Source organism: Phodopus roborovskii, unplaced genomic scaffold, assembly GCF_943737965.1.
Source record: "Phodopus roborovskii unplaced genomic scaffold, PHOROB, whole genome shotgun sequence".
NCBI lineage: Eukaryota > Metazoa > Chordata > Mammalia > Rodentia > Cricetidae > Phodopus > Phodopus roborovskii.
The window spans coordinates 21908193-21926967 of NW_026125391.1; the positions used below are offsets into that span (position 1 = coordinate 21908193).

General features: G+C 38.6%; 1 protein-coding gene across 3 annotated transcripts in view; it reads right to left on the reverse strand.

Annotated features, from left to right (window-relative positions):
• The window catches only part of Srbd1 (S1 RNA binding domain 1), a 161949-nt gene that overhangs the window by 64833 nt on the left and 78341 nt on the right, over positions 1-18775 (reverse strand). For all 3 annotated transcript variants that reach the window (XM_051175197.1, XM_051175195.1, XM_051175196.1), the window contains exons 15-16: positions 6763-6854; positions 3862-3944 (exon numbers count right to left, since the gene is read on the reverse strand). In XM_051175197.1, the coding sequence (XP_051031154.1) occupies positions 3862-3944; positions 6763-6854 (175 nt within the window). The remainder of the gene's footprint in view (positions 1-3861; positions 3945-6762; positions 6855-18775) is intronic.

Here is an 18775-nt window from a genome sequence, read left to right on the forward strand (position 1 = left end):
GTGACCCTTCCTCATCCTCAGGAGTGAGGAATAAGGATGGTTTGTACAATCACTTCATTCTATCACCAAATGATCTAACAGAGGTAAAAAGAGGGCTACTTGAATGCTACTTGAATGGCAGACACTTTAGCAAATGTAGGTGTTAATGAGTGCGCAAGTGCAAGAGCATGAGCATAGTCCCAAGAAGGAATAAAGAGCTAGTGAATCCAACTTATTTAAACTGATCTCAGGGTATGCCAAGGCCAAGTTAAGCCGCCATTCCCCACATCCCACACAGCCCAACCCAGGCAGCCCTGCGTCATGCCCCCCTCACCCGGGACTGTTTTCTTGGGAGTAATACCAAGCCACTTTCCAGCAAAGTCTTTAGGGGTCAAGCAAGGATATGTTGTCATTCGACCACACTAGCTGCCTTGCTCTCCAGAAATAATGGCAGGCATGTGTTTTTAAAATCAACTCTCCTCATTTTCTCAGACAAGAACTGGAGCACTGCAGCAAGGATTTCAGCTGCCATTAAACCAAAAGCATTTTAGTTTCCACTGAAATAACACCGTAGTTCTGCTATTTCATCTAGCTTTTTGTGAACACCTTTCATTTTCTCAGTCAGCAATGTTTATATGACTGTTCTTGGGTTTTAAGCGGGATGAAATTTACATGAAAATCACAAAGTGGACCCAAATGAAAGACAGTCAGTCCTGCTATGATTGTGCTGTAAATACATTGTATGAAGATGTAACGTTACGCTGTCCCTAGGCTAGGGCATAGAAAATTTTAAAATCTCTCATTGTATCCAGTCTGCCAGTTGTTATTGTCTTCCACGGAAGTTCATAGCTGCATTCTCTGTTACCGATGTATTACCAACTCTGTATCACTTGAAAACGTCACATCATTAATGACTTCTCATATTAATAAATCTCCCTTAAATACCTCATTATTTGTTGTTGTTGTTGTTGCTGCATTTGAGACAGGGTCCTGCTACAGGGAATACTGAACTCTTATAAGTCATCCCAGTACCTGGGATAATAGGCACTTGCAGTTTATGTAGCTCAAAATCCTAAACTTTTAATGATGTCATACAATGGATAGGCTCTTTATATATTTTTTATGTTTCAAGTAAACCAACATATAAATATTTACAAAACAACAAGGAAATAATTCAAACTCTTAAAAGTAAGATATGTAATTATCATACAATATATATAAATTTATGACAAATAATTTTCCTAATACATCTGGCTTCAAGCTTTTGTGCTAATAAATGACTTGTATGTGTTCTGGGCTGTAGATCCACTAAGCTTTTTCTATTATTACACTATTATTATATAATATACTATTATTATCTTACATTGTCATTATTATGTAATTATACTATTATTTATGCTTAATACCAGAATTTCCCAAGTTCTACTCACTGACAGGATCCCTTCTTATTTTTGCAGCTATTCACAGAAATATGCATTTCCCTGGCTACAAACTCACATGTATATATCTTTTTTGCCATCTCATGGAATGTGAAATGTAGACCATTGGGGGTAGTTAAAATACACAGTGGGTTCAGCCTAGCTTCTTGAATCACTTTCATTATTTGTTAAACTATGTGCACTTTGAATTAGCATGGCTCTTAGTCTCAGACAAGTAGACCCAACTTGGTATCTCTCCTTAGATATCATCTCCTAGGCATCTCCCACCAACACATACATCCAAGGTTGAACTAATGACTTTTACCTGTAAAGTTTCTCTACCAAGGCATAAAACATAGAACAAGTCTTCAAACAAATGCTTACCATTTTCTCTTGCCCTACTTAGCAAGTAGTCCCTATAAAACAGACTCCTTTAACTATTACCAATGTTAACTGTCACCAGTGTCGTCCAAGCACCATCATCTCTCACATGGACTAGTTAGCAGCTACTTTAATTAACCCTCCTGCCTCTCCTTGACCCATTTTATTCATTCTTGCCAGACTCAATGCTTAAAGACACAAATCATCCATTACCTTGAGTAAAATTCTCCTGTGACTTCTCAGTGCTGTTGGAATAAACTGAAAGACTACTTCTGAATTCCAACCTGGAGGTCAGTCCTCTACTAATGACTTAAAGACAGCCTTAATGCCAAAGACTGGTAGGCTTCCTGGGTTCCATAAATCTGAAACATTTCTCTTTTCTATGACCTTGAGATGTTCCAAAACTTCAAACTTACAAATTTGATAGGTTATGTTCTTTAGATAGCAGGTATTTCTAGTGACCCCTTAATGAACAAGCCCAGTTAAACATCTTGTGTTAGTCAGACTTTTATCTCTGTGAAAAATATCTAGGGAAGACTATTTAAGGAAAGAAAGATTTATTCAGCTCAAGGTTTCTGAAATTTCAGTACATCATGAAAGGGAGAGAATGGTGGAGCAATGCGGTCCATCTCATGGTAGCCAGGAAGCAGAAAGAAGCATGCCTATGCTGTCTGCCACCCCCCTCCTCCAATTCATTCTTCTGTACTCTATTCTATTAGACGGTGTCACCCAACAAAAAGAACACACCTTCCCCCCTCACTAGCCCTCTCTGGAAATGCACCCACAGACATATCCCAGTGTATAACTAATCTGAAAGACATCTCTCAACCCAAACAACAATAAACATCATGGGGGCTCTACTGCCACCTAGCAGAACACACTCATACTCTTAGTTGAATCTCAATGTATGTGACGTGTCAATCCAAACTTTGCCACCATGTGATTCTGGGGCACAGCACTTTGGTTGTTATATTGTTTATATTGTTAAGTGATGGGGTAGGGCTGAGTGATTTCTAGAATTTCTTTCATTTCTGGTAGTCACAGGTGCCATGACTAATGTAGCAAGCACCACTCACATCCCATGAAAATCCAAGTGGGAAATACTGTATTTCATAGCTAAGGATTGCCCACTTTTCCAGCAGTTAAGAAACTGAGGCAGGAGGATTGCCATGACTTTTAGACCATCTTTGGCTACCTACTGACTTCCAGGCCAGTCTAGGCTACAGTAAGAACCTGTATCAAAAAATCAAACCAAACAACAAGGACTACTTAGGGGGTGTGGTGGGACAAAGTCTTGCAAATTGACCAGGCTGGGTTCAAACTTATAAACTCAAGGACTCTTACTGCCTCAGCCTCCCGAGTAGCTAAGAGTTCAAGAACACATCCTATGAACAGTTTAGGAAAGAATTTCAACAAAAAGGAGAATACTTTTGACAAGTCTTCTGGACTCCATATACCATAAGCACTATACACCATTCTTACATCACCATGGATCCAAGTTGCCAAGGTTTATTGCTGTCCTCAATCATTCAGTGCAAACATATAACCTCAGGAATTGAAAATACAGTATCTACAAAAACCACAATGATGACAGCATTGGAGCAACAAGTAGAAGACTTCAGACTGTTCTGGGTCAAAACCAAAAATGAATAATGACTAAATAGAAACGAATGTAGAAAAGGTTACAGTAAATAGCAGAGGCTTCTCCTGGGAGACCAGAAACAAGCAAGAGTTCGTTCTAGTTTAACAAAGAGCCACATAGCCCAATAGTTCACAATCCCTCCATTTTTAGAACAGTGTTGAAAAGAACATATCACCAAATCAAGTACTTAACTGTATCTGATGTTTTTACACCACCATGCCTGGCCTTTAAATCTGACTATAGTCAAATTTAAAACCTAATCAAAATAAGACAGAAAGTATTCTCTTTCCCTGACACTTGAAACTTTGAACTACTTTCCTGTCAACTGTGTAATTTTTGAAAAGGAAAAGCTACTTCCAGTAATGGTTAAGAACAATGGCAGGCTTAAGCATGTTCTTTATATTGATGGATTTCGAAACTTAATGATACACATTGCTTTACCTGGTACATTCCAACTCCAATGTGCTTCGGTTCAATTTTCACTAGCTCAGCTAATGGATCTTGAACACGCCTTGCTATGGAAACTGGGAAAAAACAAAACAAAACAAAACAAAACAAAAACAAAAAACAGAATCAGAAAACAACTATAACTTAATGTGAAAAGCAGTACTCCTATAATTACTTAGGTTAGTTCCTCATGTTATACTTAATCCTACCCTTGTAGTGCACACTTCCAATTTAATTTTGTTTCAAAGTTCTTGCTTTTTTCTGTGTAAAAAGAAATGAATGCAATATTTCAGGCCTAATTACATCAGCAGGACCACAGACATTATTTATTACTCTGAGACAAGGTCTCCTTCTGTGGCTTTGGCTGGCCTGGAACTTCTCCTGCCTCAGCCTCCTAAATGCTGGGATTATAGACATGAGCCACCACATCTGGCTAGGACTCCCAGGCATTACTAAGATACACATAGAAAGGACTACAAATTCAGAAAAATAAACAAAACATCTTGCTCCTATTCTCACACTAATATCTCTTCATTCTTTATATAAAACATGGGTAGAGTGCTTCTTGCTTTAAAAGGTATGAGGATATTTGCTTCAAATAATCTTGCATTGCTATCAATATGACACATCTAAATATTATTATTAAAAGTAGATTGGTAATAATAAATGTAAGTAGGATATTACAAGAATGCAACCACGTTGTGCTGGCTAATAAATATACTTGGGTGGTTTAAATATGACTGTAGGGTAAACAGAGTCTGCTACCTATTGGCTCTAATCACATCCCTTTCCACACAATTCATGATCAAGAAACCTGGAAGTATGGAAACCTACTGTAGTAAAAGCTTCCTAAACTACATACATATAAAAAAGGAATCTAAATGGAGTACCCAATTAATAGGGGAGCCAATGTGCCAAGACATCTTTTGCCACCAATTGTAACCTCCAGTGCTAGGAATAGGTTACATCTTGTTGAATCACTGGCCAAAAGGGGCCCCATGGAAACCTCCAACTATCACAGGCTACTGCCAAGGTTACTGGTTATTCTCCACAACCTCATGGTAAGGTCCTATTGCTGAAAACAACACTTACATATGTCATCTAGCATGGAGAAGTCCCACTGGTGTCTAACTAAAAGCCTGCCCCTTACTGATTAGTGTTCATGGTACTGGAAGGCACCCTGAATACTACTAGAGGAGAAACTCTCAACTAGAAACACTGCCACCTAAAACAGTGATGTCACTACAAGACATGCTGGTATGATAATGGCACAAGTGTTATGGGAGTAACCAAATACTTTATCATTCGATTAAAGTTCACTCCATGAGATAAAATCCAAACCTCACACTGCTGAATAACTACTGTCATTCTGCTAAAAGAATACAGCAATGAGATGACTCCTAATGCTATGCTCGTATATCAGTGTCTTCTTCATCCAGCATCAGAGAAGCTGCTTCTTGCAGTAGATGGGAACTAAAACAGAGACCAAAACTGCACAACGTGTAGAGACTTAAATAGGATGTTTTCATCAAAGCCCTACCCCCAAGGCTCGAGATCTATGCGGGAGAGGAGGCAGAAAGATTGTAAGACCCAGAGGAGATGGATTATTCCGTGGAAATAGTATCTGCCAAACACAATAGTACTGATGTACTACAAACTCACAAAGATTGTGCCAACACTCACAAGATTTGCACAGGTCCAAGCCAGATTGGGCCCGGGCACTGAGAGGGTGTGGAGTGGACATGGACTCCCACCTCTAACCAAGAAGCTATCTGCAATTGATACCCACTGTCAAAGGAAAAAAAAATCAGTTTTCTCCAACAGAATCTCACTAGGTATATTAACTGGACTTCAGAGCAGGCACCCAAGCCCAAAAGTAGTTAGCCAAAATAAAACAAACATTATTTTTGTAGACTGTTTGTCTCATTTTGCTGTATCTGAGCATTTTTTAAAAACATTTTGCTTATTTTGATTTCCATTTCTGGAAATAATTTTTGTGTTTTTGTGGTTGTGTGTGTGTTTGGTTTTTTTGTTTTTTTTTTTTTAGAGAGAAAGAACATTAAGTCAGGTGGGTAGGGTAAAGAGAATTTTGGAGGAACTGGAGGAGGGGAAAAACATGATCAAAATATATTGTATGAAAAAAATTTATACAAAAGTTAACTTCTAACATTCCTTTATCAAACAAATGAAGAAAACAACAACAACTTCAAAAATAAACATTCCTTTATCTACATCATAATCTGGATCAAAGCAAAAGTATTTCCAGGTATAGAGTTAAAAAAACCAAAAGTCAGTGAAAATATTTAAGGACAAAAGTTAAAACATTAATTTTTAAGAAAGTAACATACCAATTACTTTCCCAAAGTATTTTAACTTTTAATTACAAATTTTCACTATTCTACATCCTAGACATCAAAGCAACCAAGTGCAAATAAAAGAAGGGCATGCTTTTTGAAGCGATGTATTACCATGACCACCTCCATCAGGAGCCAAGAAAGAACAGTCAGTTGCCAAGCATTCTGCATTAAAACAGAAGTCTATGTATGTTTTCACACCAGCACTGAAATTTTTATATTTACGTTACTTACTGCCAAGGAAATGCAATGATGACTATTTCATAATAATTCTATTTTCCTTATCATTGAGCTCTGGCATTTCTTTTGTGCTAAATTTTCATTAATCCTAGAGTACTGTGAGGTATTTAAAAACATAAGAGCACTGTTCCTCATGTTTTTCATAACTCCTAGTATTAGTTTAATGTACACAAATGTGCCAAGTCTTATAAATGGGACATTGCTTTTATACTTTCATGGGTAAGTAAAATATTTGGTTTGTCACATATGCAAATCCAGACTATCAAAATCCCATGCCATGTGGTGGAACATGGCTGCTCACCTGCACTTCTCAGGTTAGGGTCCAGCCCGGGCATCTCTTTGTTAGCTTCAGGGCTGACGCTGTAGATAGAGGCCCCTGCTTCACTGACAATACTGAGAAGACAGAAAGGGGGAACATTATCTTCCAAATGTTCCGTGTGGTCAAACAAAACAAATGAATGAATCTAGGCATTACAAGAAAATACCAAAGCAAAGTGCTCTCTTCAGAGCTCAGCAAAACCTGCAGTATCGACTATTTCACCACATAAAGTAGCCCTGAGATATGTGTGTCTGCTTTTCTGGATAGCAAACACACAGGGGTACAGAACTGAAGAAAGAATTCTCAATGGAGGAAATCAAAAAGGCTGAAAGACACTTAAGAAATGCTCCACATCCTTAGCTATCAGAGAAATGCAAATCAAAACAACTTTGAGATACCATCTTACTCCTGCCAGAATGGCTAAAATTAGAAACACCAGTGATGACTTACATTGGAGAGGATGTGGAGAAAGTGGAACACTCCTCCACTGCTGGTGGGAGTGCAAAATCATACAGCCATTTTATCAGTATGGCGGTTCCTCAGGAAAATGGGAATTAGTTTACCACAGGACCCGGCAATCACCCTCTTAGGCATATACCCAAATGATCCACCTCCATGCAACAAAGACATCTGTTCAACTATGTTCACAGCAGCACTATTTGTAATAGCAAGAACCTGGAAGCAACCTAGATGCCCCTCAATTGAAGAATGGTTAATGAAGACGTGGCACATCTACACAATGGAATACTACTCTGCAGAAAAAAATAATGGTATCTTGAAATTCGCAGGCAAGTGGATGGCACTTGAAGAAACCATCCTGAATGAGGTAACCCAGTCACAAAAAGAGGAACACAGTATGTACTCACTCATATATGGATTTTAGAACTAGATCAAAAAATGATCACCAGCCTATAATTCACATCACCAGAGGAACTAGGATACAAGGTATATTGTAAGAGATTCATATAAAGTCCCTCACAGAACTGGGAAGGGACAAGTCCCCCAGAGCTCAGGTGAAGTGGGGGAGGACAGCGAATGGAGAGAGAAGTAGGAGAAAATGAGGGGGAGGAGAGGAAGGCATGTGCGACCAGGAGGATTGAGCCTGGTTAGGAATGGAAGATAGGAAAGAGAGAGAGAGAGAGAGACAGAGACAGAGAGAGAGAGAACATAAAAGAGGGAGCCAATATTGGTTTGAAGATAAAGTTGAACACAAAGAAAGGTCTAGAGAACTACAAGACTGCTCCCAACTAACAATCTCAGCTTCCGTGGAAAGGCTATTATAAATGCCCTTCCCAGAGAGTGAGATCAACAACTAACTTCTCCATGGAGCCCTCAACTAATGCCTGTTGAAAATAGGAGCAAACACCCATACATAAACACTGAGTCGAACTAGAACCCAGAAGCAGATGGAGAGGACAAGACCATGCGGCAGAAGCACATAGAGACAGCTTACCTGAACAAGGAGGAGCTAAAGGCCACCAGACTGATAGCTGGGAAGCCAGCATGGGACTGACTCGGGCCCCCCTGAATATGGGTCTCAGCCAGAAGATCTGAGCAGTCTGAGAGACCTCAGACAGTGGAGCCAGGATGTATCCCTGGTGCACAAAAGGACTTTGCAAACATATCCCCCATGGAGGGATAACTGCCTTATTCTAGAGACAGAAGAGAAGCCCTAGTCCCTACTTCACAGGACCTGTCACATCTACATGACCCCAACTGGATGGCATTCCCCTACATATGGAATTGTGGTGGGGGGATGGGAGGGGAGGGTGGTTAGAGTGCATGTGAGAGGGCAGAGAGGGTAAAAGGGAGGGAAGGAGGGAGGGAGGGCTGGAAAGAAGGGAGGGAGGGAGGGAAAGGGAACTGGGATCGACATGTAAAATAATAAATTTAAAAAAAAATGCTTTGACTCCAAAATTTAACTTGAAGGACAAGTTACTGGGGAAAAGGATTCCTATTTTTGATTCCACAGAAAATGAAAAGATGTGGATTCCTTCCAGACTAATGTGGTTTGATCACGCCAGACCGTCTGAAACAGAGTACAAGCTGATCCTACATTCAAAACAGCTGGACAAAACAGCCCTACAGACTACAGCTAGGATATCTGAATCTTCTTCGAATCCCCCAAGACAGCACCCCTTACCAGCAGGAAGTAGTTTGGAAAGAACGACACCCAAATTCCCAAATATGTGTATAAATGTTTGTTTTCATTTAATTGGACTTTGTTATATAAAATTAAAAAAACAAAAAACCAAAAAAACATGAGAGTCCAGTTCTTAGCACCTCTCTGTAGATCTACTTCCTAACAACAGATCCCTAAGAACTCTTACCCCACCCCCATCTTCTCCTAGGACTCAAAGGGAAACTGAGTTTGTTTTCTTTAGAACCTAAAGCATATCCAAGATCAAATGAAATTCCTTAACTTGAAACCAAGTTTCAACTAAAAGGAAACTGTGCTTTTCCCTTCAACATCAGATCTAGATTTGACTCATCTTCTACTACATAATGGCCAAAGATAAAATGCAACATTAAATAAAATGAGTAAAGAAAACACAGGCTGATGAAAAGGGTCAACAGACAAGAATGCTTGTCACCAAGCTTGAGGACCAACCTGAATTCAATTGCCGGGGGGGGGGGGGGGGGGGGGGGGGGGGGAGAAAGAGATGTCCTGGGGGAGGGTGAGAAGTACCACAGCAGAAGACCACTCAACAACCAGCAATGGAAAGCGCCACTGCAACACAAACCAATGCAGGCCTAATGAAGTCCTTTCCTAAACATTTTATATCGATGGGATGTAGCCTGGACCCATTATTAAAGGAAAACATTTAAAAAAAAAAAATCTTTCCACAAACGTACTTTATATAATTTCCAGAAATTTCCAATGTTATAATTACTTAAGTGAAAGGAACTAAAATGGTAAATTAAGAATTTATTAACTGTTGCCTGGGTACTGAGAATTTGCCAAGTGAGTCACTGTCTCTTGGAGGTTATACTTTTCACTAAAATGAGCGTAAACTGTTGCAAAACAAAACAAACAAACAAACAAAAAAAATCTGACTCAGATAATAAGTATTCCTCCCAATTCCATACTGCCACTTCTTTTAAATAGACGAATTACAAAGCAGATGTTGACACATTGCACACAAAGATTTTAGATTAATTTTAACATTAAATAAATACAAATGTGAAAATTTAATATGCCATACTTACTGAATAGTATGGGCCCAATAAGCAGTCAAATACTAACTGTGGATAAGAAAGCTAAATAATCACCAGGTGATAGTAGTGCATATCTTGAATCCTAGCACTCAGGAGGCAGAGGCAGGAGGATCTCTGTGAATTCAAGGTCAGCTAGTTCCAGGACAGCTTCCAAAGCCACAGAGAAATTCTGTCTCAAAAAATCAAAAGAAAGAAGAAAGAGACAGAGAGAGAGAGAGAGAGAGAGAGAGAGAGAGAGAGAGAGAGAGAGAGAGAGAGAGAGAGAAGGAAATAATCTAGATGATCAGAGAACCCTGAACACTGATTACTCCAATATATATGGACCTAAGATGTGTATTTATCTAAAATCAAAACAAATCAGAGTGGTAACAATATTCCCAAGAGAACTTGCTGAGAATAAGAACTACAATGCCCTCTCCCACCTTCTCACTCCTGTTTCATGCATGCCAGATTTATCAGGCATTTTTTGTTTAATGGCAGTCTCCCAGTCAACTACAGGAATTATCCCAATGGTCTGTAAAATTCAGAAATATAAAGAAAACATCAAACTTTGTAAAAGCATCATGTGCAAAGATATACTAAGAATTTTATTTAAAAAGTAAATTTCTCTCTAGTATAAACCAGATCATAGCAATCTGAATAGTTTATATATTTGACCATAAGGTTACCGAAACTTATTATTTGGGGGAATTTTAGGTAAGAAAGTTGCAAATGAACCACTGCTTTAAGAATCTCACAGTATTATGAAGGTCATTCAAGGTACATAGCTAAATTGATGCCTAAACAGACATGTGCCATCTTGAGCTTGTTGTATACAAAGGCATATTTAGAAGCCGGCGTGGATTTCCATTTCCCCAGGTTCATGTGTGGTTACTATGCTGATTCTCTAGAATTAAATAGGTAATTTTAGGAACATTTTACCTGAACATTATTTTCAGGTCTTCTGTGTCTTTTTATACTAAAAAAAAAAAAAAAATAACACAAGCCACACCTTTATAACCGAAAGGTCAGACATCTACAATACAGAGACAATTATGTTCAATTCACTAAAAAAATTTCCCCAAAACTCTCTAGGTAAAAAAAAAAAAAAAAAAAAAAAATATATATATATATATATATATATATATATATATTATATATATATTTAATTTCTCAAGTAAAATTCAGTGATGCTATTTATATAAAAGAGACCACAAATCTACAGCTGATTCTTTTAAAGAGCTGTTTCAGCTTCAGAACCGCAATCTCTCAGCTCTAACATGACAGACTACATGGATAGTCTTGTGAGTTCGTTTCTTAGTGACTCAGAACCTAAGAGAATGTGGTTTTGCTTTCTTCTTTACAGAACTGAGATGAAAGAGTCAGATCTGCTTCATGGGAAAAGGTTGGTCTCTTAGTTTTTCCTGATGTTACTAACAGTTTTCACATTCATTTAACAGGTACATGAAGCCTCAGCAGGAGTCTGTTCCCCTCTCCCCATTCTCCAAATAGAAAAACAGCTTTGCTGTTTCCACTGATTCTAAAATAAAATACTTGCTTCCTTATGTTAGTGGAAGAATTTCATTCAAAAGTAACTTAAATAAAAATGTGATCACTGAGATTAAAAAAAAAAAAGATCAGTGAGGGCACATGATTCCTCCACTAATACAGACTGCTGTGCTTCTAACTGTTCCTAAGACTGTGGTTCCTTCTTTTTGTCTGCCTAACATGTATGTATTATATCTCTGCTGTGCTGAAAAGCAAGCATTTCAAGTCTAGAAACAATTCTCCGGAGGCTGGAAACATTTGTAGGAAAACGAATGAGTCCATGACTCTCAGTCTTAGGAAGCACTAAGTCTCTGATTCTGTGTTTCCTCTTGGGCTTTTTTCCTGCTGTTTGTCTGATCCAACTCTACTGTGTTAGTTTTTATTTTATTTTAGTTCTACTCTATGTTATTACCAACCCTAAAAAAAATACTAACAACATAGTGATCCCCTGCTCTGGTCATGAGGCAGTGTATATGAAGTATGAATCGATAGTGGTTTGTATTTTAAGAACAGACTAAACCCAGACAATCAAGCACCAAGGCTCTAGGATTAAATGTTCCTTTAAATCACTTTACTCAGTGGGGTTTTACCACTTCAGAAAATTTCTCCATCACTACTTGGTCACTGTTAACAAGGGTAACTTAGTAGTACACACCTGTAACTTCCGCATGGGAAGCTGAGGCAGGAGGATCACAAACCAGTCTAGGCTATGTAGGGAGAGCCTGTCTCAAAAAACAGACAACCAGTCAAACAACAGTGAAAACAGAGGTAACCTGTTCATGATGAGGAAGACAATGAAGAAAAATTCAGACACTGATAAGGACATTTAACTATAAAGCTTGGTGATAAAATAAAAAACTTGAGTAAAAGTTACAACAACTATCTTTTCTTCTTCATTTAGCAATTACATTTTTAGAATTCATATGACATAAATTAAAAAACAAAGAAAATTAAATAGCACTGTTCATAGTCTAGAAGCGACTAAAAAATAAATGAAAATCAAAATGCCTACCACTTAAAGAGTTCAATGAATGGAAAGTTATGTTACCAATCAAAATTATTAACTAAAAGATTTTGACTTCATGTAAAACATTCACAATAAAATATTAAATGAAAAGCTAACAATAAAACTGTCTGACCATAAAAAGCTGAGCTTCAAAGTATATATAGCGACAAAAGAAAAAAGTTTCATGTACTATGTGAGTAGTACCTAAAAAATTATTTCTTTTGTTTTCTGCAATAGCCAAGTAATATATATCTGTCTGTACTTTTTAAAAAGCTTAAAATTTAAGTATAATTGTAACTGATAAGGACATCTGCTACTAAATAGTGGCTAATATTTTGAAATGTTACCAAATTTTAAAATATTCTATTTCAACTTAAATGTAGATTATATATTTTCTTGGTAATGACCTCTGAACATCACCTTTAGATTAATGTAAACATGGTTATTTTAGTGCTTTCATACAAGAAAGGTAACTAACTGCGCAGAAAACTCAAGTTGTCAGTTTTACCTGTGCACATGAGAAGCAAACGCACACACAAAGGAAACTTTCACAGGAAGGACAAGTTACAGAGCCCTAAATTTCCATCCCAACTTATCCTTTATGATCGCCGAGGCTCAACTTGGCTCACTGCTTACAACATCAAACATGGGAATCCATGCAGAAGCATCCCAGGAAGGACATGTATGACTAAAGCGCTGAGGATAGAAAGGAAAAGAAAATACATCCTTGTCTCCACATTTCAAAGGCACAAGGCTACATTGTCTTTAGGTGTGTAACACCAGCACCATCTGGTGGTAGGCAAGCCAGGAGCAACTCTTCGATTTCAAACAATAGTCATTTTCCTGAGAACAGCATTACCTTGAAGAAACTGTAACAGAACTACACAGCTCAAGGGTTGTCACCAACACCACACAGAAACTCAGAGGGCAGGAAGCTCTGAAGGCTTGAGGATGCTCTAACGCTATTATTTAAATATTCTTGGCCAACACCCTGTGACCTGAAAACATGTCAACCTACATGCAAGTCCATATCACACCCAAAAGTATGATGACCCTCCTGATTTACAGTTAACTTTAAAATAGTAAATCCATATGTACTCAATTTATACCTATTCATAGTAAAAGATTAGCTGCATTTTCTTATTCTGATTGGATTTTAATTTAATTTTGAGATGACTCTGAATGTTCATTGGCAATCAAATTATTTCAACAAAGGGAAAAGTCTGCTTCATTCATTCTATTTTTTTAAATCTTAGATCTATGTCTTGGTTGATATGATTATTGTTGAGATAAAATACCCTGTCAAGTGCAGCCAGAGAACTTGTTTTAGTTCTCAGTATGAGGGAAAAGCTACCTAAGGAAGGGGTTAGTCCTGGATGCTGGAACTGGAAGCAGCTTAAGCCACCTGCTACATGGTATCAGCAGTTTGCAGGCAGAGAAGGATGGATACCAGTGCCCAGATATAGCTTCTATGGAGTCCAGGACCCGAGCCCAGGGAATGGTGCCACCCACTGTTAGGTGTGGTTTTCCCAACTCTACCCAGTTAAGCTACACCCACCCCCAAGGCTTGGGCAAAGGCTACCATGATAGTGATTCTTGATCCTGTCAACTTGATAATCAGTATTTACCAGCACAACAACAATGGGAATTTGTCTGCTAATAAGCATGATGAAATCACATTGTTGTAGTAATTCTCAATGAAGTTTATTCCAAAATGTTCTCTACTGTGTATCTTTTTAAAAAAAATCAGAATCTTAGAAAAACAGAGAGAACATAATGTGCTAACACTCCAATAACAGCTCAATAACCTAATGCTGAGCGGTTGGACAGTCAAAGCAAACCCTAAACAAATGACTGGGAGACACAGACACAGTCAAATCAAAGAGAGCAAGTGGGGACTCACGCAGTCTCGGCGTTAGGGAGGCTGAGGCGGGCAGTCAAGAGTGAGGGTGAGGCAGCCTGGGCTATGGCGGAGATCATGTCTGAAAAATAAAACACACGGAGGCGGAGGGGGGGGCACTTTAAAAGAGAGATATAGTGAGAGACAGAAAAAGATAAGAGTTTGCAGCAATAACCCCCATCTCTCACTTGCAGATAACAAGGCTGTAGAGGTAACAATGGTTTGCACCACACTCTTTAATACTTTCCCAACTGAAACTGTCCACAACCCTGATCCCACAGACAAGAGACCTCCTTTACTACTTCCAAGCTCTGGCTCCCACACCTCCTTTGGCCTCACCTCCCTTAAAGCTGTTTTACCCCACCCAACACTTCAATTTCCTCACAAAAGGAACCTAAGCCTCTGTTCAGAGAGGTCACATGTCAACTTCTACAACATCCAAGATAAGCAAGGCTAAGTACAAATTCAACCTACCTCCCTCCAAGAGCACCCAGGTTAGATCTCCAGGCCTTGTGGAACAGCCTCTACCTCCTGGCTACCCAGCCAATGCTGTGAAGAATCCCCAAAGCACATGCCATGTATAAGCTCTACCCTAGATCAAATCTCTTTGTAAGTAGGGGTTTTGCAACAGCCTACAGAGTGAAGGAGGAGAGAATAACAGCTCAGTGCAGCCAGCTGCTCCTCTTATTCCTTATCAATAGCCAGATCTTCACTTTTCCAGGGTCACTGCACACATCTAGCTCTGCTACATTACACTGTGTAAATATTTAGGAGAAATAATTCCTTTCAAGGATCTAAACTTCCACTGTTGTTATGGCAAATGAACCTGTTTATGCTATGTTCATTAACTAACGCTAGTCTAAGAGAGCACAGGAATTTACTAACATGTGGTACACAAACATTACAACCATAAAGCTTCTTGGGGGATCATATCAAGAACATGAAAGTAGTTTATTTTTACTCACATTGCCCTGTAATTTCCTCTAACTCTACTAGAACAGTCCTTAATTTAAACCTTTCTCACAGTTACAGAAACAGGATAGAAAGAATACATAAAAACAAGACAATACTCTGCCAGCATCTCCAACAAACTTCGCATGATTCTAAAGTAGCAATTCTCAAACTTCAGCCTGTGTCAGAATCAGCTGGAAGGCTTGCTTAAACACAAATGGCTGGCCCCACCCTCAGAGGCCCTGCTCCATAGAAATGAGATTTTGCACTGCTACCAAGTTTGTTGGCAATGCTGGTGCTTCAGGCCCTGGGATCACAGTTTTGGTTTTATTAAGCATACTAGTTGTCTAATGTTGTGAAAAAACAAAAATCAAAAAAACAAAAAAAAAAAAAAAAAACACCACAACCAAGGCAACTTATACAAGGAAAAGCTTACTTGGGTTTATGGTTTCAGAGGGGAAGGGTTCACTGTAGCCAAATGAAGGCACAGTGGCAGGAGCATCCTAACTCACATTCTAACTCACAGCAGAAAGCAAGAGTGTGTCCTGGGAATGGGGCACAGGCTTGAAGCCTCAAAGTCCATCTTTAGTAATATACTTTCTTCAGCAAGGCCATGTCTCCTAAGTCCCCCCAAAAACAGTGCCACTGAATCAAGTACTCAAATGCCAGCAGGTAAACATTTATCAGTTAAACCATCACATTGAAATATATAATCTCCATGTCAAAAGACTCATCCATCAGAATGCTTCTATCTCAAACAGATCTTCTGCAATTATGTGTGGGTTCACTTCTCACTTGGCAGCCCCAGGCACCCATCAATATACCCTCTCTACATGCTTCCTTTTTGCATACTTCAGATTAAAGGAAGCATACAGTGCTGTGTCTTCTGTGCCTAGCTTTCTCTACTGCCCCCTCTTACTGATGAGTGATATTGCATTGTTGGAAGTACACATTTTTAATCCACGCTGAGGTGGACTGCTCCCGCTTTTTTGATCATATGAATACTGCCACCACAGACACTTTCATACCCTTGAGTAAGCAAACCACACCTCTCAGTCATCTTGAACGTATTTCTCAAGAGTAGAAATGTTGGGCTGTAAGCTTCAGTTCACTTTTCAAGATGCCAACTGGGTACAATGTAGGCACACTCCAGTCTTTTCATACTCTTGGTAATTCTTGGGTTTTTTTGTTTTGTTTTGTTTTGTTTTTAATCAAATCTACTCTATTGGATACAAAATAGCATTATTAACCTTTTCTTTCTTCTTCAGTAAAACAATGAAATCTTTTAGCATAGCTTGGTGGTATGGATCTATAAACCAACTACTCCTGAGGCTGAAGCAGGAAGATCACAAGTTAAAGGCGAGGCTACACAGTGTGTTTGTTCAAGGCAAGCTTAGTGAGAGTTTGTGTCTCAAAATAGTGAAAAGAGAGCTGGGGTGCAGCTTAGTGGCAGAGCACTCACCTATGGGCTAGGATGCAGTTTAGCAGGAGAGCACTTGCCTATGAGCACAAGGCCTTAGATTCATTACCAGGACTGTTGGGGAAATCTGTTGCTCATTTTGAATTGGTTTGACACCTTTTTCAATTTCAAAAGTTCCCTAAGTATTCTTCATGCAAATCCTTTAACAGATATATGGTTTTCAATGATTTAAACCGATTATTAGTTTACCTTTTTATTCTCTTCACAGTGGTGAAATAAAAAAGTTTTTAAGTTTGTGAAGTCTGGGACTACTACACTTAGAGAAACATTGTTCTAAAGCTTCAAAAATGCAAGAAACCCCAAGCCCTTGGAAAATGTGAATGCTCATGCTCCTCTGTAGACACAGAGCATTCACATACAATGTAACACATTACTTACAGCATTTTCCTAGTTTGTCTTAGCAAAGACTAGTAACCTAGCTTACTTTTCTGTTGCTGTGAAAAACACCATAACCAAAAGCAACCCAGGGAGGAAGGGGTTAATTTTAGCTTAGAGACTGTGTAGCCCATCTTTAAGGGAAACTATGGGAGGACCCTGGAGGCAGGAGCATGAATAAACTAAGCTTATAGACTTGCTGCCTAGATCTGTTTGGCTCTCTGATACAGCCTGCCACATTGCAATGACCCATCATTGCACATGTCAGTTAGCAATTGAGAGAAGGTGCCCAGAGACCAATGGGATGGAGGCAATTCTTCAGCTGAATCCCTTCTCCTGGGAGTGTCAAGTTTACAATTGAAGCTAACAATGATATTATTGAGGCTATTATCTTAAGCAGACCTTCCTAGGAAGGAGAGAGAATCAAACCTGCTATTGGTTTTAACTTACTACATAATAAACCCACTTTCAGCTAGTATCTTAAACTTTGAAGACAATGTTGACCATGAAAAATATGGATTTCTAAGCCACTCACTGGTCAGTCCTATGGCTGACACTATGCTTGGTTGAGATGTCCCATCTACCTACTCTGAAGATTACTAGGAAGAAAGGCAACACAAAACATATAGATTACAAGTAACCCATTATCTAAAGGGCATAACTGGCTGACCTTAGGGTGGCTATATGTGTTATTGTTATTTAATTATATTGATCTTCTTCACTTCCAGCCCTTTAAAAATAATTTGCATGCCTTTGTTGAAAGTCTTTTGGACATTAAGTTAAGAGTAAACAACAGCAACCAGAGTTCCGTCTTGTCTACAGTCCTAACCTGCAAATACATAAAACATTCCAAGATGCATCTGATTGAGGTAGTTAAGACTGTTAAGACAGTTTTCAACTCAAGATGAAACCCAAAAATGTAAATCCTAAGAAGAAGACACTACAAATGCTCTAACTATTACCTAAAACATATATTCTGGATTCTGTAGAAGCTTTCAGACTAGGAAAAAATCATTTGAGAAATGAAGAAAAGAGGTTTAAAAAGATATCTTTTAATTCTACCTAGAACAAAGCAAGAAGGTTTTATTACAAGGCTTCCACTATAAAATATTTTCAAATATGTATGTTCCGCTTTATGGATCTCATTAGCATATAAAGCCTTTGTCCTTGTTGCTTTCTAGCTGCTAACTATGGATTTTGCAATTCCATTCATCTTTGTAAATTATACTGCAACGAACAGGTCTGTTGACCAATACCCACTCTCCCTTTCCCACTCTGCCACTCAAAGTCACTTGAGAGGCAGCTCCTCGAAGTAAAGCCATGGGAGAATAGTTTTACATTACATGTGACTCATTCTCACCATTGCTCTGGGTCCATTAACACAGTGTTTAGAGTGTCTTCTCAACTTTTTCCCTTTTTTTTAAGTTGAAAGACTAAAGTCATGAGATCATCTTTGCCAAATTACTCTGAGTCAGATTGTGATCAAATTAAACCTGAGATTCAAGATAAATGTAACTTAGGAAATACTTTACTCAAT